The sequence below is a fragment of the Lithobates pipiens genome, unplaced genomic scaffold (assembly GCF_037356315.1).
Source record: "Lithobates pipiens isolate NorthernLeopardFrog02 unplaced genomic scaffold, aLitPip1_a1.2 Scaffold_18, whole genome shotgun sequence".
Lineage (NCBI taxonomy): Eukaryota > Metazoa > Chordata > Amphibia > Anura > Ranidae > Lithobates > Lithobates pipiens.
Genome location: NW_027507758.1, coordinates 524,295,806 through 524,314,447, shown reverse-complemented (window position 1 = coordinate 524,314,447; position 18,642 = coordinate 524,295,806). Strand labels below are relative to the sequence as shown.

Sequence of the window (18,642 nt, the reverse complement as noted above, 5' to 3'; positions counted from 1 at the left end):
TGGATGAGTTGATATTTAAGTGCATATGACCCTCTGTAATTTAAAGGGTCCATACGATGAGGTGAGCAGCCAATTTTACCATTGGTGGTGGTCCCCCCCTTGGCACTAAGTCACTTTATGCATGAACTGACTGTATACCACTGAAGATTCCTCACGTGGACTTTTTGACTCAAAAGCTATCTTTGGACTTTTTATTAATTTTAATATGTTAGTAATCATTTTATTTTAGTTGGAGCGCTGTACCATCTGTTTGATATATTGTATTTTGGGATTTGGTAATTGATCCTTGGTGTCCAGCAGCTTTTCGTAAAGGGGTTGTACTGCGCAGATTTTTTCTGTATTTATGTATTGCTGAAAATGTCCACCTTTGTTTCATCTTCACCATCCTGGTAGATGGCAGTAGATTTTTATCAAGAATGTCTTGGTACGTTTTTCCATTCATCCATCCTTCAACGATATTACGTTTGCCAGTACCATATGCTGAAAAACAGCCCCACACCATGATGTTCCCAGGTCCAAACTTCACTGTTAGTATGGTGTTTTTGGGGTGATGTGCAGTGCCATTTGACCTGCAAACATGGTGTGTATTATGGCATCCAAAGAGTTCAATTTTGGTCTCATTTGACCAAACTATATTCCCCCAGTATTTCATAGGCTTGTCTAAATGTTGTGCAGCAAACTTTGAATGAGCTTCAACATGCTTTTTCTTCAGCAATGGAGTCTAATGTGGTGAGTGCGTATGCTTGCAGTGATCCTGTAACTTGCACTGACGGGGGGGGGCGGGCAAAATTGCTTTCTAATTATTGATAGTTTCAGCTGCTGTCTTGGCTATCCATGCCTTTTTTGGACATACCATTCTTTATGTCTTCAATACTTTTTCCTTACTTTATAAAATTTTATTACACATAACTTTATTTCTGAACTTATTTGTTTTAGTTTCTGTATGTATGGGTTGCATGGGTTGTGACCAACGTGTGGGTTAATGCAAGGTTCAGACTATCGATTCTGAAGAGGAGAAAGCTGTGTTTTTGGTTTTCTCAGAATTTTGTGGTTCTGGATCAGAACTTTCCCGTTTCCAGTTTATACCAGGTGCTGTCCGAGTACACAGGTCATTATATACTCAAGCCTGAGAATAGTTCAGAGCTTCCAGTTTGGAGACTGCTTACCAGTGTGGGAGACAGAAGGTCTCATATCCAGGGGTCAGCAGAGCCCCAGCCAGCAGACAGGAGGCCTCATTTAAGGAGTCGGGTGGGCTTCTATCTGGGTGTTAGGAGAACCACTATCCAGAAGCCAGGATTGGGCCATGCAGCAAGGAGCTGTGACTAAAAGCTAAGAGAGCCAAGTGGACCAGCAAAGCTGGGCAACACAGTCAGAGGGACTGGCAACCAGAGCAGCGGCGCTGCCAACAAGGGAGACAGTTGGCCTGGTATTTTCATTTGATTGTTCATACTAATGTGAAGGAACCCCTGCATTGGAAACTGATATTCAAGTGAACTGTTTTATTTAATAAAAGTGGGCTGCCATGCCATAAAATACAGTTTTAACTGACGCAAATCATTGAAAAAGCACCTGCCACATGAGTATAATCTTCCCAATACCGCAATATACATAAATGAACAACTTTTCATTGACTCCAGATACTCTCAGTATGATTTATACCCTATAATGCTCCAAACCCCTGGCGGCCAACCTGTGCTGCCCTCACGCTCCTGAAGATACTAACGTGCTTCCCTTTTGCCCTGCTATAGCTGTGATATTTAGCAGTCTCATGTAATATATCCCCAGTCTCAGACCATCGCCTGCATCACGTCTGCAGTCTCAGACCATCGCCTGCATCCAGGGCCGCTGTTAGAAATCACGGGGCCCCCTACAACCTACCTGACAGGGCCCCCGGGAAATCAAATTGCTAAAATGCCATGGTCACAATGGTATCCTTTGCAGCCATTGCAGAAATAAGAGCCTTGCTACTGCTGCCTCATGACACCTGTTGTTTTTATTTTACATTTTACATTTTTACATTGTGAGACCGCATTGCAGCTGTAAGCCAAGTATTTGGCTTGAAGGTGCAGAGCAGCCCCATTGAACTCAATGGGAAGTTTGACAGATGGTGCTGCCAGTCAAATTCTACAGCCTGCAGTACAAATGCCTCAGCTCTGAAGTAAAGCGTTGCAGCCATGGCATGTATACAGCCCGGTATGACAGCTGGCTTTTGTCGAAGGGGCTTGATCAAAAAAGGGATGCTGACCATCTCCCTGACCGGAGTGTTCTGGTGGGGCGTCCCCTTGTCAGAATACAATAGAATAGCAGGGGAGATCACTGTACTAACATTAGATTGTTAGTACAGAGGCTCTGACCTGAGGTGTCTGGGTTTTTTTTCGTTCAGCCTGTGGGGTTTAGCAAAAGTAAACTAGCAGTGTATATGAGACATTAGGCCACATTCACGTTGGAGGTGACCTGAATGTGTGACAAGTGCACAAGTAATGGGCAATTTGCAGTGCATTTTGGAAATGCGCAGCACATGCGCATAGAACTTGTGGTGCACAATAATTGTTAATGTCACCCCAAATGCAATAAGAAGACATGCGTTTTGTCATGTGGCAACGCTGCATGCCTTAAAAGTTTCTGAAGCCTCTATATGTTTGTCACATATATGGCAGCCCATTCAAGTGAATGGGTTACCCTATGTGTGAAAAACAAGAAAAAAAAAAAAGAAAATGTGAGCAGGAATGTTTGTTACTGCTATATAAAGTATAAAGGGACCTTAGGGATGGTATATAGAAATGGCTGGGCAGAGATGCCTGCCAGCTGGAGAGAGAGAGATGTGTCCACTGGGTTCTTGCTCAGCAATGCATTGACAGTTATCTGCAGTTCTAGGCTGGCTTCATATTCACCCTCTCTCCAAAATCCTAAAGTTTTGTGACTTTGTTCCAGCAGCAACCCCCCCCCCCTCCCCCCCTCCAGTAGAAGCACTGCTCCATCCAAACCCTGGAGTTCAGTGAGCACAGAGCAGTGAGAGCAGATCTGGAGGGGGATGAGAGGTCAGCACTCAGGGAGGAGGTGAAGCTTCCTGCTCATGCTGACCAGAGATAACATTGACGAGGGGGAGTTTCAGGACCCGGCAGAGACACAGGCAGACTGAGACTGCAGCTGTCTTCTGCTCCAGATCAGGACACTTTACCAATTGCCAGTAGGAAGAACTGAGATGCTGGAGTGAGAAAGCTGGCAGCGCTGCTAGGAGATCTAAAAATGTCAGAAGGCAGTTCGGCTAGCTCTCCTGCTCTGCAGGTTCCCGGGCCCCTCTTCTAAAGTGACAGAGGTCGGGCCCCCTACAGGAAGGCTGGCTGTACTGCCCTATCAGCGGCCCTGCCTGCATCACGTCTGCAGTCTCAGACCATCGCCTGCATCACGTCTGCAGTCTCAGACCATCGCCTGCATCACGTCTGCAGATTCTGATAAGCTCTTGTATCATGTCGGCAGTCTCTGACCATCTCCTGTTTCACATCCATTGTCTCAGGCTATCTCTTGCATCTCATCTGCCGTCTCTGACCATCGCCTGTATCATGTTCAGTGTCTTTGACCAATTCTTTCTCTTATATAATGCACATGGTTTTTGACTATATCCCATTGTGTGACTGCTGTTTCTGATACTGAATATTCACAACATTTTATGTGTGGCCCTTTGGTAATCTCAATGGCCACACTTAAGTCCCACTATATTAACGACTCACGACCAGTGGCCATTATACTGTGGCAGGTCGGCTCAATCCTGCAAATCTTCGTAGGTGTACATTGGCTCTTTTAGGAACTATAACCCGCTGCAAGATGAGGGAGCCGATGTGTGTGGCCCAGCGGCTGCTATGTCAGTAGGCCATCTGCAATCGCACAACAGAACGGGGATCTGTCAATGTAAACAAACAGATCCCTGTTCTGACAGGGGAGCAAAGAGGAGCAAAGAGAGATTGTCTGTTCCTAGTGATCAGGAACAGCGATCTCTCCCCTCCTCCAGTCAGTCCACCCACCCCCGTTAGAAACACCTCCCATGGAACACATTTAACCCCTTTATCACCACTAGTGTTAACCCCTTCCCTGCCAGTGTCATTTACACAGTAATACTATAGTAATACTGATCGCTGTATGTCTGGTTCCAGAAAATTTTCGAAAGTGTCTAATCCATCTGCTGCAATGTCGTAATCCCACAAAAAATCGCTGATCACCGCCATTACTAGTAAAAAAAATTTTTTATAATAAAAATGTTATAAATCTATCCCATATTTTGTAGACGCTATAACTTTTGCACAAACAAATCAATTTTCTTACCAAAAAGGTGTAGAAAAACACATTGACCTAAACTGATGAAGAAATTTTTTTTTTATTATATTAAAAAATATATATATTTTTTCAAAATTGTCTTTTTGTTTATAGCACAAAAAAATTAAAACCACAGAGGTGATCAAATACCACCAAAAGAAAACTCTATATGTGGGTGAGAAAACGTGTCAATTTTCTTTGGGTACAGCATCGCACCACCATGCAAGTTAGAGGGACACAGTGCTGTATCGCAAAAAATTGCCTGATCATTAAGGGGGAAAATCTTCCGGTCCTTAAGTAGTTAAGAAAGTTGACCACCACTGCTCTAAACTCTAGCCGAAGAACAGCAGCAGCCACTTAGTAAGGAAAAAGAAAACCTGCCTTTGCAAACATTGAAGTTCTTTCCAGGACTCTCCCTTTTGAGTGAACCTGTGCTTTGTCCATGCAGAGCAAACCAACTTTTTTTTTGTAAACCCTGCATTGTTATTCTTACCTACGGGTAAGCCTATAATAAGGCTTACCTGTAGGTAAAATAAAATATCCCCTAAACCTGCGTGGTTTGGGAAATATTCACCCTGCATGAAGCACCAGATATCAGCGGCGCATGCGATGCATACTAGCACATTATGCCTTTATCTTGCGGGGGGGGGGGGGGGGTTCAGCGGTTTACAAATGCTTTACCAGCCCTCTCCTACATAGTGTATACTTATATTCCTTTTACTTTCCTTCTGATCCATTCAGCCGTTGAAACCATGAAAAGGAGAGAAGCTGATGAAATATACAATATGCAAGAACGAGGTTATAAAAAAAGAGTGAGTTGGGACAATACTACTACTCCCAAACTTTTACCACCCTGAAGCTGAGGAACTATAACCTTCAGCTCCCATTGCTGATGTATATACTGTAGACCCAAGGAAAAAGTTTGTCATCTCGCTTAGGACAACCAGATACATCCATTTTGTAGACCTGAATTACAGAAATGTCAGAAACCTGGAATTATTGCCTCCGTTCTTTTGGACCAGCCCTGTAATTTTGGTTTGAAGAACAGGATATGCATATCATACCATCATTATTTGTGTCCATCTGCTTAAAGATTTTGTCTGTTCTCTTTTCTGGTGTAGATTCGTCTTCTGGCATTTTCATCACGGATGACACCATCTTGTATATTGCCTGTAGAGGAAACAAAATATGTGGATGAAATTAAAACCCTATAGATGGTTGTGTGAGAAAATCCCAATAGATCAGCAGTTTTTGAAATACTCAGACCAGCCCATCTGGTACCAACATGCCACATTCAAAGTCCCTTAAATCTCCTTTCTTCCCTATTCTGATGCTCAGTTTGACCTTTAACAGGTTGTCCACCACGTCTAGATGTCTGAATGCATTGAGTTGCTGCCATGGGATTGGCTGATCAGCAATCTGCGATTGAACAGGTGTACCTAATAAAGAAGCGTGTGTGTGTATTTATATTTATTTCTTATTATATATTTAGTGGTGCACCGAAATATCGGGTGAAAATTGTGTTTTCGGCAGGTGGCCGAAAGAAAAAACAAAACAAAAAAACACACAGTTAATGAAGACAAAAAGTGGACGGGGTCTGCCTCGGGTGCCGCACATGTGTCATCCTGGCGCACCCCTGGTAGAGTCCTCCCCTCCATCCTCCTCTCCTTGCGAGTGCCAGATGCAGCCTCACCAGCGCCTGGTAGCGCAATCTCAGACATGATAGAAGAGATAGACTGCAGATTTTTTATTTTTTTTTTAGCTTTTCTTGGACTAAAGATGCCAATAATGGCCAACAATACATTCATACTAATTTAAATTGATATTAAAAGTGGAATATAATACAATTATATATAAAAATATAAATCTTTTTTAAAAACGTAATTTCGGTACCAAAATTTCTATTCGGTGCACCCCTATTAGATATATTATACATAAAATTCTCTAAATAGCTTACATCTCCCAGAAAAACCAACCCTTTTTCTACGGTGGGAGACTGACTTGAAGCTTTCTCTCTCCATTGAATCCTGGTATAAGATGATTGATTGAATTTACGCGAAAAGTAATCATGCTGCAGCCTTCAGGGAATCTCCATTAAAACTGGTTACTAGATGGAATATGACTCCTGCCAAAATCCACTCATTTTATCCCTCAGCTTCTCCTGCTTGCTTCAGAGAATGTTCGGATGAGGGCGACTACCTTCACATTTTTTGGAGCTGTAAACTCCTTGAGCTTATATGGCAGGCTCGTTATAACCAAAATTGAATCTACATTAAAAACGAAAATTACTCTCTCACCACAAATATGCAGATTATATGTTGATGTTCCGGATATCCCCCCACCATGCAATAGATTACTCCATTCGCTAATCACACAACCTACCTTGGTCCCAAGTATTGTCCAGAATGGATACTATTAAATTATCTGAGAGAATCCACCACACACTTTCAGATACAATGTCATCCTTCCATAAAAAGTGGAACTACTGGTCCTTACCATAGAAATAATAAACTGGAATTGAGGTTCCTATCCTACAGCCTCCCATGTACGCTCTCTTGTTGGTATGTTGGCTCCTATTATCTATTTGTTTTGAACAATTCAATATGAATAGATTAAGATATTATGTCTTTCACTCTTTCTGCATCTTTTATCTACAATGTACCATACTACTTAACAAGTGATAACTGTATATACCTTGTCTCACCAATATAAAACGCTTCACTAATGTATATATGTATTGCTTTGTACTGTATACCTGTCATATTCCTGTTTTTCAAATAAAACTTTTGTAAACAAAAAAAAAAAAAAAGATATATTATACATAAACACACACATACACATTATATATATATATATATATATATATATATATATATATATATATATATATATATATATATATATATATATATATATATATATATATATATGTGTATGTGTGTGTGTATATATATATATATATACACACACACATACATATATATATATATATATATATATATATATATATATATATATATATATATATATATATATATATATACACACACACATATATATACATACACACACACAGCATCTCACAAAAGTGAGTACATCAATTACATTTTTGTAGATATTTTATTATATCTTTTCATGTGACAACAGTGAAGAAATGACACTTTGTTACAATGTAAAGTAGCGAGTGTACAGCTTGTATAACAGTGTAAATTTGCTGCCCCTCAAAATACCTCAACACAGCGCCATTAATGTCTAAACTGCTGGCAGCAAAAGTGAGTACTCACCTAAGTGAAAATGTAAAAACTGGGCCCACTCAGCCATTTTCCCTGCCTGGTGTCATGTGACACGTTTGTGTTACAAGGTCTCAGATGTAAATGGGGAGCAGGTGTGGTAAATTTGGTATTATCGCGCTCATTCTCTCATACTGGTCAATGAATGTTCAACATGGCACCTTAGGGCAAAGAACTCTCTGAGGATCTGATAAAAAGAATTATTGCTCTACATAAAGATGGCCTAGGCTATAAGATGATTGCCAAGACCCTGAAACTGAGCTGCAGAATGGTGGCCAAGACCATACATCGGTTTAACAGGACAGGTTCCACTCAGAACAGGCCTCGCCATGGTCGACCAAAGAAGTTGAGTACACGTGCTCAGCGTCATATCCAGAGGTTGACTTTGTAAAATAGACATATGAATGCTGCCAGCATTGCTTCAGAGGTTAAAGGGGTGGGGGGGGGGGGGGGGGGGGTCAGCCTTTCAATGCTCAGATTATATGCCGCACACTGCATCAAATTGGTCTGCATGGCTGTCGTCCCAGAAGGAAGCCTCTTCTAAAGATGATGCACAAGAAAGCCCACAGTTTGCTGCAAGCAGACTAAGGACATGGATTACTGGAACCATGTGCTGTGATCTCATGAGACCAAGATAAACTTATTTGGTTCAGATAATTTCAAGTGTGTGTGGCGACAACCAGGTGAGGTGTACAAAGACAAGTGTGTCTTGCCTACAGTTAAGCATGGTGGTGTGAGTGTCATGGTCTGGGACTGCATGAGTGCTGCCGGCACTGGGGAGCTACAGTTCATTGAGGGAACCATGAATGCCAACATGTACTGTGAAATACTGAAACAGACCATGGTCCCCTCCAGAGACTGGGCCCCAGGGCAGTATTCAACATGAAACCACACCTCCAAAAATGACTACTGCCTTGCTAAAGAAGCTGAGGGCAAAGGTGATGGACTGTCCAAGTATGTCTCCAGACCTAAACCCTACTGAGCATCTGTGGGGCATCCTCAAAATGGAAGGTGGAGGAGCACAAGGTCTCTAACATTCACCAGCTCCGTGATGTCTTCATGGAGGAATGGAGGAGGACTCCAGTGGCAACCTGTGACGCTCTGGTAAACTCCATGCCCAAGAGCGTTAAGGCAGTACTGGAAAATAATGGTGACCAATGGTCCCTTTTGTTGCCAGCGGTTTAAACATTAATGGCTGTGTGTCGAGTTATTTTGAGGGGACAGCAAACACTGTTATACAAGCTGTACACTCACTACTTTACATTGCAGCGAAGTGTCATTTCTTCAGTGTTGTCACATGAAAAGTTATAATAAAATATTTACAAAAATGTGAGGGGGTTACTCACTTTTGTGAGATACTGTATATATACACACAAACTATATTGCTCCAATTTTGGAACTTTTACGCCATTATCTCAGTGTCTAGTACACCAAAATCTGCCTGTTATTTATGGTGTTTGTGTGTGATGTATTGTAATAAACATTCATTTATTTTCTATAGCTCAGGCTATACTTGCATTGATCTTTTTTGTTTTATTAAAGGTTTCTGCTTGGCTAAAATTAACCCAAATTAATTAAGTCAGTTAAACTATTCTTGTATTGGAGGAACTGTGTTTTGATCTATTTTAGCTGACTAAATTAATTGTTTGGGCATTACCTGACAGACTTCAGATCAGTCCCAACTCATGTACCTTCACAACCCTCTGATTAGCCCCAATTCATTCAGCTTCACCCCTCCTGATCAGCCCCAACCCATGCACCTTTATACCTCAGATCAAAACCAATTCCTGCATTTTCAGACCTCAGATTTATTTGTTATAATGTAACATGCTATGATTTGTTTGCATGCTAGATGGCAGCACAATGCAACAGACTATTCTCATATTTATCTCTATATTGAATGCTCAGGGTTAGTCCATGTAACCAAGTTAAAAACCAACATCAATCAATAGGTTCAGTGAGGTAAAATGTTGTCACATTTTGAACATGGTAGTCAATACTATCTGAAAACTGTAGTAAAATTACTAGCAATAAAAGTAAACTATAATACATAAATACAACATCTTTTTTATTTTGCTTCAGGCCTGTGTGAGGTATATAATACAATCTGTAGTAACACATCTAGCCATTGTACATCTACTGAAAGTCTCCCACAAGTAGCAACATTGGAAAGCCACACATGGTCACGGATCACTGGTCAAATACAATTTAATGCTTTTAAATATTCATTAAATCATTAACAGTATTGTGACTGCAACTAATGTCCGTGTCTGAAATTGCCTTGGCATCCGCCTCTTGTTATCCCCTGTGGAGCACCTCAGGGTGGTGAGGGAAGAGCCATACTCTAAGCCAATCGTGTTCATGTCCTGAGAAGGAACATGTCAACAGGAGGAGACAGCAGAGAGATAAACACCTGTGTCTGCTGTGGTTTTTTCACTTTCTAATCAGAGGCTAAGGACAGGAAGGTGAGCTGATCTGCAGCAGAGTAATAAAAAAAAAAAAAAAAAAAAAAAAAAAAACCACCAACCTGACCGATATCTGGCAGGGCTGTGTAAATCCCAGAACTGGCTGGACAAAAATTACAAACTGTTTTTCAGGTAAAACAGCTGCCCCATATATTTCCCCTATGTATTAAAGTGGCGCTCCAACCAAAAGGGGGAAAGCTCTGCTTGTCTGCCTCCTCTCTCTGCCTCCTCTTTTGACAGGTACCCGCTCCCACTTTGGCTGAGTTTGCTGTAGCGAGCTCAGCCAGAAGTTCGGCCCCCCTCCTCCTTCTGCCGCAGCCGGCCCACTCACAGATCGAAGCATGCTTCACGCATGCACACACAGTAGGGACCAGTCGTGAAGCTGCAAGGCTTTACTGGCGGTTTCCCTTAGCGGAGATAGTGGCGGCATTACTCAATAGCCAAGTAAAAAAACAGCTCGGGTGAAGATACCGCTAGATTCCTGGACAGGTAAGTGCCCTAAGATTAAAAGTCAGAAGCCAGAGCGCCTCTAAGTACAAATTCCAGCTTTGCTTTCACTTTAAATCATTAGTTTGGGCCAAGCTGGCCATTACAAACCGTTTCCTTTACTAATACCTGTGGCCGCTGTCAGCACTGTATAAACTGCATCCAGCATCAACTATATACAATATGCAACACTGTTTTCTGGCAGCATTAGGGGGACTTCCTGTCCCATCCTCAGAACAAAATTGAGTTGGGCTCAGCCAGTTATAGGAAACCTTGTATTTTTATGAATGAATACAAGGCTTCTTCCAATTGGCTGAGGTGGAGATCGTGACAAAGCTTCCTTTGAATAGATGAGCAGTGCTCAGTCTGACATGATTTTGTCCTGGGAGCAGGACAGGAAGTCCCTGTACTGCTGCCAGGAAACATTTCTGCATACTGTATATAGCTGATACTACATAGTTTATACAGTGCTGACAGAGGTTGTAGCAATTAGTAAAGGGGAGTTCATCTGGGCCAGCATGGCCCAAACAAACTAATTAAAGTGATAGCAAAGCTGGAATTCCTCTTTATAGTTCCCTGGAGTTCAACTTTAAAAACCGGTCATTTGTACATACAACACAGATCTGCCATGAAAGTATCCCCATACCGTAAGTGCGTAAATACTTTGTCACCCTGCTGCTCATGGTAGATTCATCCACCAGCTCGTACATTGCTACAGAATATAGGAGCCAGCAGGCAAAGCCACGATGAGCGTCAGGGGGAGCATGTCTTTAACTAAATGGATTGGTCCAATACTAAAAGAGGCCAATGAGCAGCAAAACAAACTTTTCAAGCGATAAGCCACCGAAAAGGTAAGAATATGCAATCTGCTGTCAGTGGGTACTGACAAGGTCACTTCAAAGGGTTAGTTGTGGGTAGAAAATAGACAGCTGAATCAGAGCCCTTTCACACTGTGCCGCCTAGGGTGTCAGCAGTAAAGCGGCACTAATTTTAGCACCACTTTACCGTCGTTTTAGTGGCGCTATTCGCCCGCGAGCGGCCGAAAAGGGGTTAAATCCGATCCTAAGAAGCCGCTGGCAGGACTTTTTCTGACGCCCTCCAGTGCAACGCTCCAGTGTGAAAGAGTGAATGGAGCAGCTGTTTTAGGGCGGATTACAGGCACTATTTTAACACTATAGCGCCTGCAAAATGCCCCCAGTGTGAAAGGGGTCTAACCCCCAGCTTTGAATATCTGGTCTCTCACTAAAAAGGGTGGTACTTGGAAACACTTGTTCCTGTTGGGATGCCAGGTCCCTAGAACAAAGCGAAATTCGATTTTTTTTTTCTAGTTACCAAATGTAATAGTAAGGACTGCTCTTGTGCAGAACTTCCATAAAAAACAAAAAACAAAAAAAAAACTAGTGGAGTGCAACACCAAGCAGTCTTAGCAGAAGGAAATGTAAAAAAATAAAAATAAAACAAATAGACTTTTCACGGACAAACGCTTTGATTTAGTTTGCATTTGATCATCCAGCTGCTCTTACCTGAACAATTTCTAACATCTCTCCACGACTTATATATCCATTTCCATCCAGGTCGTACATACTAAATGCCCACTTCAGCTTCTGTTCTAGTTTCCCCCGAGAAGTGACACTTAACGCAATTATAAATTCCCGAAAGTCAATCGTCCCATCTCCGTTTGTGTCAAAGGTGCGGAATACATGCTCGGCAAACTTAGACGCATCACCGTAGGGAAAGAAGTTTGCATAGATCTTCTTGAACTCTTCTACGGTGAGATGCCCGGTGGGGCAATCCTTCAAAAAGCCCTTGTACCACTCCTGCAGCTCATGGTCGGTGAATTCTGTGTTTTCCCGCAGATCTTGCAGAATCTCGGGTCGCAGTTTGCTGTTTTGTTTTCCCATGCTGAGCCTTCTTCAGATGCAAAGTCTGGAAAACAAATAAAATAAATCACATTAATCATTTATAAAAATTCAATTTGAGCAAAATGTTTGAACTAATTGCTGCATGCTCATGCCAGGTCAGCGACTTGAATACACTGAAGTCAACGGTCAGCAGAATGCAATGGAAACTAGCATTTTCAGCAAGGGAACAGAAATGGCTGCCTTCTCTCAGTCACTAGAGGCACCGTCTACATGGAGTTTGTAGGTTCTCTTTGCAGATGTCCTCTGGCTGCTCTTATTTTCTTCATTAACAAAAAACATATACGGATAGCTTCTTACTCAAATCAACTGAAATGTACTGTATGCGCTTGTGAATACTGTGTGAATGGGTAACATACAGTTTTAGTGTCAGCATGTCATTATATATTATTATGCAGGATTTATATAGTGTCAACAGTTAAATATATAAACGGGGACAGTACAACTACAATGCAGAAGGAATAGAAGGACCCTACTCATTGAGTTTACAATCTCATGTGTCATATCCATATCTCCGAAGCCAACCTTTTTCAACCAGGGCGCCTTGGTAAATTGCCTAAAAATTGCCCAGATATTGTATACAAGCCAGCAGGTGGATCAGGCCAACCTTTTAGTTACACAAAGCTACAGGTTTTCATTGTGCACCATTACGACTTTCTAGCCGCCGGCATCCAAACAACCAATAACATCATCAGTTTATATGGATGACGGTCACCTGCACAGCATCCTTGTTTGCCCCTCCCCTGATCCACTCCATCAGAACTGGGGTCACATTAGCTGAGTGATCGAGAGAAACTGAGGAAGAAGAAAAACATTGGAATACTAGTCCGTGTTGGTAGAACAGCAACCTGCTTATACAGTTGTGCTCATAGGTTTACATACCCTGGCAGAATTTATAATTTCTTGGACATTTTTCAAAGAATATAAATAACACAAAAACTTCTTTTACTCATGGTTAGTGTTTGGCCGAAGCCATTTATTATCAATCAATTGTATTTTCTCTTTTTAAATCATAATGACAACAGAAACTACCCAAACGACCCTGATCAAAAGTTTACATACCCCAGTTCTTAATACCATGTATTGCCCCCTTTAACATCAATGACAGCTTGAAGTCTTTTGTGGTATTTGTGGATGAGGCTTTTTATCTTCTCAGATGGTAAAGCTGCCCATTCCGCTTGGCAAAAAGCTTCTAGGTCCTGTAAATTCTTTGGCCGTCCTGCATGAACTGCACATTTGAGGTTTCCCCAGAGTGGCTCAATATGGAGATCAAAAGACTGAGATGGCCACTCCAGAGCCTTCACTTTATTCTGCTGTAACCAATGACAGGTCGACTTGGCCTTGTGTTTTGGAACATTGTCATGTACGCGCAGCAGCTTCCTGGCTAATAAATGCAAATGTTCCTCCAGAATTTTTTGATAACATGCTCCATTCATCTTGCCATACATTTTTACCAAATTTACTGTGCCTTTGCAGCTCACACATCCCAAAAACATCAGCGATTTCACAGTAAGAATGGTGTATCTTTCATCATAGGCCTTGTTGACTCCTCTTTAAATATAGCGTTTATGGCTGAGGCCAAAAACCTCAATTTTGGTCTTATCACTCCAAATGACTTTGCGGCAGAAGGTTTGAGGCTCGTCTCTGTGATGTTTGCAGTATTGTAAGCGGGATATTTTGTAGCATTTGCGTTATAATGGCTTTCTTTTGGTGACTCGACCATGCAGCTCATCTTTCTTCAAGTGTCTCCTTATTGTGCACCTTGAAACACCCACAACACATGTTTTCAGAGAGTCCTGTATTTCACCTGAAGTTATTTGTGGGTTTTCTTTGCATCCCAAACAATTTTCCTGGTAGTTGTGGCTAAAATGTTAGTTGGTATGCCTGACCATTGTTTGGTTTCAACAGAACCCCTCATTTTCTACTTCTTGATTAGAGTTTGAACACTGATGATTGGCATTTTCAATTCCTTTGATATCTCTTTATATCCCTTTCCTGTTTTACACAGTTCAACTACCTTTTCCCACTGATTCTTTTACAATTCTTTTGCTTTCCCCATGACTCAGAGTCCAGAAAGGTCAGTGCAGCACTGGATGAAAGATGCAAGGGTCTGTCAGGAGTCCAGAAACTCATTGACCTTTTATACAAACTAGTTACAAGCAAACAGATCACGGGTGAGGATGGTTACTTTTCATAGTCATTCAACCCCTTTGCCTCAACTTGTGTGCATGTTATCAGGCCAAAATCAACAGGGTATGTAAACTTTTGATCAGGGTAATTTGGGTAGTTTCTGTTGTCAATGGGGAGGGATCTGGGGGCCCCGCTTTCTTAATGGGGGTTTCCAGATTCCAATAAGCCCCCTGCCCAGGGTCGTTGGGAAGTGACCCTTGTCCCCATCAATATGCGGCCTGGTATGGTTCGCTCGTCCATTCCCTTTCCTGACCTGCCAGGCTGCATGCACGGATAAGGGTCTGGTATGGATTGTGGGGGGGACCCCACAGTTTGTCACGTTTTATTTTGCCTGCAATTCTTTCTTTTTACATTCAGCTGTCAGTGGCGAACCCCGCTGACAGCTGAATGTAAGGACGTAAGTTGTTAAGGACGAAGCAAGCTTCATGTCCCACTTCTTAGCAACCAGTTATATATAGTAACACACCCCCCCCCCCCCCAAAAAAAAAAACACAATACAAAACACATCAAAAATAAATAAATCGCATAGAACATGGCACTTGTGTTTCTGGTGCAATTCTATTGAAGTCTATTACATGCAAAATGCAGGATAAAAGGTCCCTGACTCTTTCCAAAAACGCACCGGCTGAAAAACACATAGGATATGAACGTGTACCATAGGAAACATGTTAAATGGACTGTAGTGCGTTTCTGTAGTCTGCAAAATGCACTAAAATATGCATAGGTGTGAACATAGGGTAAGAGGCTGATCCTTCACCTCTCCAAACTCTATAACACCAACAATTAACAGCAGAAAATCAGAGTGATTATGAGGCTTAGGGTAAGAAGCTGTACACACCAAAGCATGGGAATTTGAGCACCGTGGTTGCTTAACTGATGGACAAGAATTTGCAAGCATTTAGAAGTTCCAGCTAATGTATATGGTGCAACAAGCAGATTTGTTTTTTTTTTGCATTTCAAGTTGGTGTTAATAGACATTAATTATGCTCTTTATGCTCAGTTTATTTGCCCAATCCAGAGATCTTCAGGAGGCGGCACAATTCTGCTCGTCATACACTATTCTGCAAGCAACCAGCGGCTATCAATTCTGCATAGACTTCTATGGTCCCGACAGCTAATTTGGCTGTAAAATACGAATTGACCACATGCAAATGAATCGATGTCCTTGTAATAATGCGGTAGGTAGGTACATAATCAAAACCATTAAACATACTTCAAAAAAATCTAGTATTCAAAATTATTTACAAAGTATCAATAACCATTTTACAACCAATTTGGTACATCATACTGCAGAGACACATAAATTTGACCTAAGAAAATCTTTTATTAGACATAGAACTGTAGTCAATACTCAACCCCCGGGGTCTAGAAGAGTATAACACATTACTGATCCAGAGACGAGCGGTTTCACTCCCACTTGGTTTCATCACTGTAGGATGGGTTGTAATGATTATCATGTAAAGTGCTATGGAGACAGCCTCACTAAGGCAACACGGAGAAAGGGAGAGCTGCCGTACTCTGCAGATAAACAGCAGGGACAATTAGTGAGGCTTGAAATATACCCTCCCTAGAGAAATACAGGAGGAATTAGCAGGATTTCCAGGAGAAAACACAGAGAACAATTAGGTGAGATCTCTTTGAGCTTTTAGTTAGATGTTTATTATATTTCATCATTAGGAAATCTTTGCCCTTTCACATCATAATATGGTAAAAAATCAATGCAGGGAAACAAACAAAAATCAACGACATTTCCAACCAATATTTTGTTTTCTGAGCATCTATATGTATGGTTGCTAACAGTTTAGTTCAGTATTTCTTAAAGTTTTGTAGGACCCTGAAGTTCTCTTTCTCAACCTTTTCAATGCAGGGAAATCCTTGGAATAACTTTCTGGTCTCAGGGTCAGCCATAGACAGATGGCTCCAGCAGGAATCAGTTGAGTTTTGAACCTTGTATGGGCAGGTTGAATGTACCAAGTTGATTGATCAACTTGGTTACAACCAGCCAGCCAAATTTTACTTGCAATTGTCGCCGCTATAGCCGCTAGCAATAATGACTGTCTTCTTCCAGCGGGGACAGCTTCCCTCACCACCCCCTCTGGGGGAATGCAATGTCTCTGCAGGATTCCAGTCAGCACTGTCTGCCCATGTTTGCACAAAAGAAAGCTGCGCCATCTATGGCCTGCCTAGATCTACAACTCTATGATACATTAGTAAATTTGGTCATGGGAAGAATGCTCCTTACACTTGTAGTAATTGGGAAGAATTGCCCCCTTACAGACAGCTAAAAAGATCAATGGTGTCAGCGAGAACTTATCTGAGAGGCAGAAATTGCTCACTGTTTGAGGAACCCTAACCTCCTCTGGAGCAACCTTAGGGTTCCATGGAAGCCTATTCTAGAGGGTGTGAAGTGCTCCTTAAGACCTGATTCACACATGTGCAGGTTGCAGTTTGCATATTGCAGGTGCATTTTGCGTTTTTCAATAGACACTTTTTATCCATTGAAGTCTACGGAACCAAAAACCAGAAAAAAGTCCTTGGGCCTTTCCACAAAATGCACAGATGTGAACTACAACCATAGGAAACCATGTTAAATGGACTGTAGTGTGTTTCTACAAAACTGAAAATGCTCTAAAAATGCATAGGTGTTAACCAGGCCTAAGGGTAAATACACACCAAGTGCAGGTGGGCAGCCATTGCAGTGCTACCACAAGACAAGAGAAAATGCCTCGTCTCCTACCTGGCTGGTTTACACCACCTGAAAAAAAAAAAAGCTCTGGCATAAACAACTTTTCCCAGCGCAGTGCGAGGCGAACCACTGCCTTATACCTTGTGACATACAATAGAACTTAAGTGTAGAGTCACACTATAGCGAATACAGACATCGCATGTGATTCGCAACCGCACTGCTGTGCCAATCATATGCGATGTCTGTGCAATGCGCGTTCAACCATACAATTATATGGCTGAACTCGTACTGGATTCGCATGAAAAAGGTGCAGGGAGCTTTTTTTCCCCTGCACTGGAATTGGTTTGCCTGGGTGTTCCCACCCAAGCAATCTGATTCCTGTCCAAATCCACAGTTCGCACTGCGATCTGTGAACTAATCTGGGGGTGTAATTAACATTGTATTGACACCCACAGCGGTTCGCAGAGGGCAGTGTGCAGATGAGATGCAATGTGGGAACCAGCGCTGGAATCATTCTGGTTCCCGCATCGCTATAGTGTGAACCCAGGCTAAAGAAATGTCACAATGACATTTCAATCAAGTCAGTTAAAAAAAAAAAGAAAAGTGAATGCTGTGAAGTGCCGTGATCAGCACTGCTGTCATCCCACCGTATACCAGCCTCTGTGTGTAACGCAGCAGTTGGTGTGATAGTATCCTCAGAAAGTAGTGGCAGATTGATCTTCTGCCTACATGGACCACCAATATGAGGGGGTCACTTTTACAATGACTATTAATGTAAGTGGTCACTTTAAGGCTAGGATCACACTAGCCCATCCCGTAAAATGCAGCCTTTTACCATTACCCCTTTTTACTCGCTCAATTCATGTCACTGCACAGCAGCATGGTGCTCCCTTTGGATGTTTTCGCCTTTCCTGTTGCGCAAGAAAAAAAAAAAAAGTTCAGCTTGTAATGGCTTTGGTGCAAGTGGCTGTGAGAATACAAACAGCGAACGCTTCTGATTGGCGGCTGTGTCAAATGACAGTTTCTCCTGCGGACACTTTAGCACATCCAATTATAGCTGTTAGAAAAACATCAACTAAATTCCAATCAGAAGATAAATTGAAGAACGGAGTTGAAGCCATAACAGAGTATGACTAGGACATCAAAGTTGCTGCAGAATATAATCACTTTTTAATCAAAGTAAAGTTGACGAAATGCTGTTACTCGAACACGGTATAAATATTCAGTCACTTTTAAAAAGAAAACAAAAGCTCCATTTAAATGTAGCTGAACTATACGGAGGTTGTACACAGGTTCGG

The 18,642-nt window shown here is 41.9% G+C and overlaps 1 protein-coding gene across 2 annotated transcripts in view; it reads right to left on the bottom strand.

Moving 5' to 3' along the window:
* Positions 1–18,642, bottom strand: part of HPCAL1 (hippocalcin like 1) — a 328,942-nt gene that overhangs the window by 17,350 nt on the left and 292,950 nt on the right. For both annotated transcript variants that reach the window (XM_077488773.1, XM_077488772.1), the window contains 2 exons: positions 12,073–12,475; positions 5,373–5,478 (listed from right to left, as the gene is read on the bottom strand). In XM_077488773.1, the coding sequence (XP_077344899.1) occupies positions 5,373–5,478; positions 12,073–12,450 (484 nt within the window). In that variant the 5' untranslated portion in view covers positions 12,451–12,475. The remainder of the gene's footprint in view (positions 1–5,372; positions 5,479–12,072; positions 12,476–18,642) is intronic.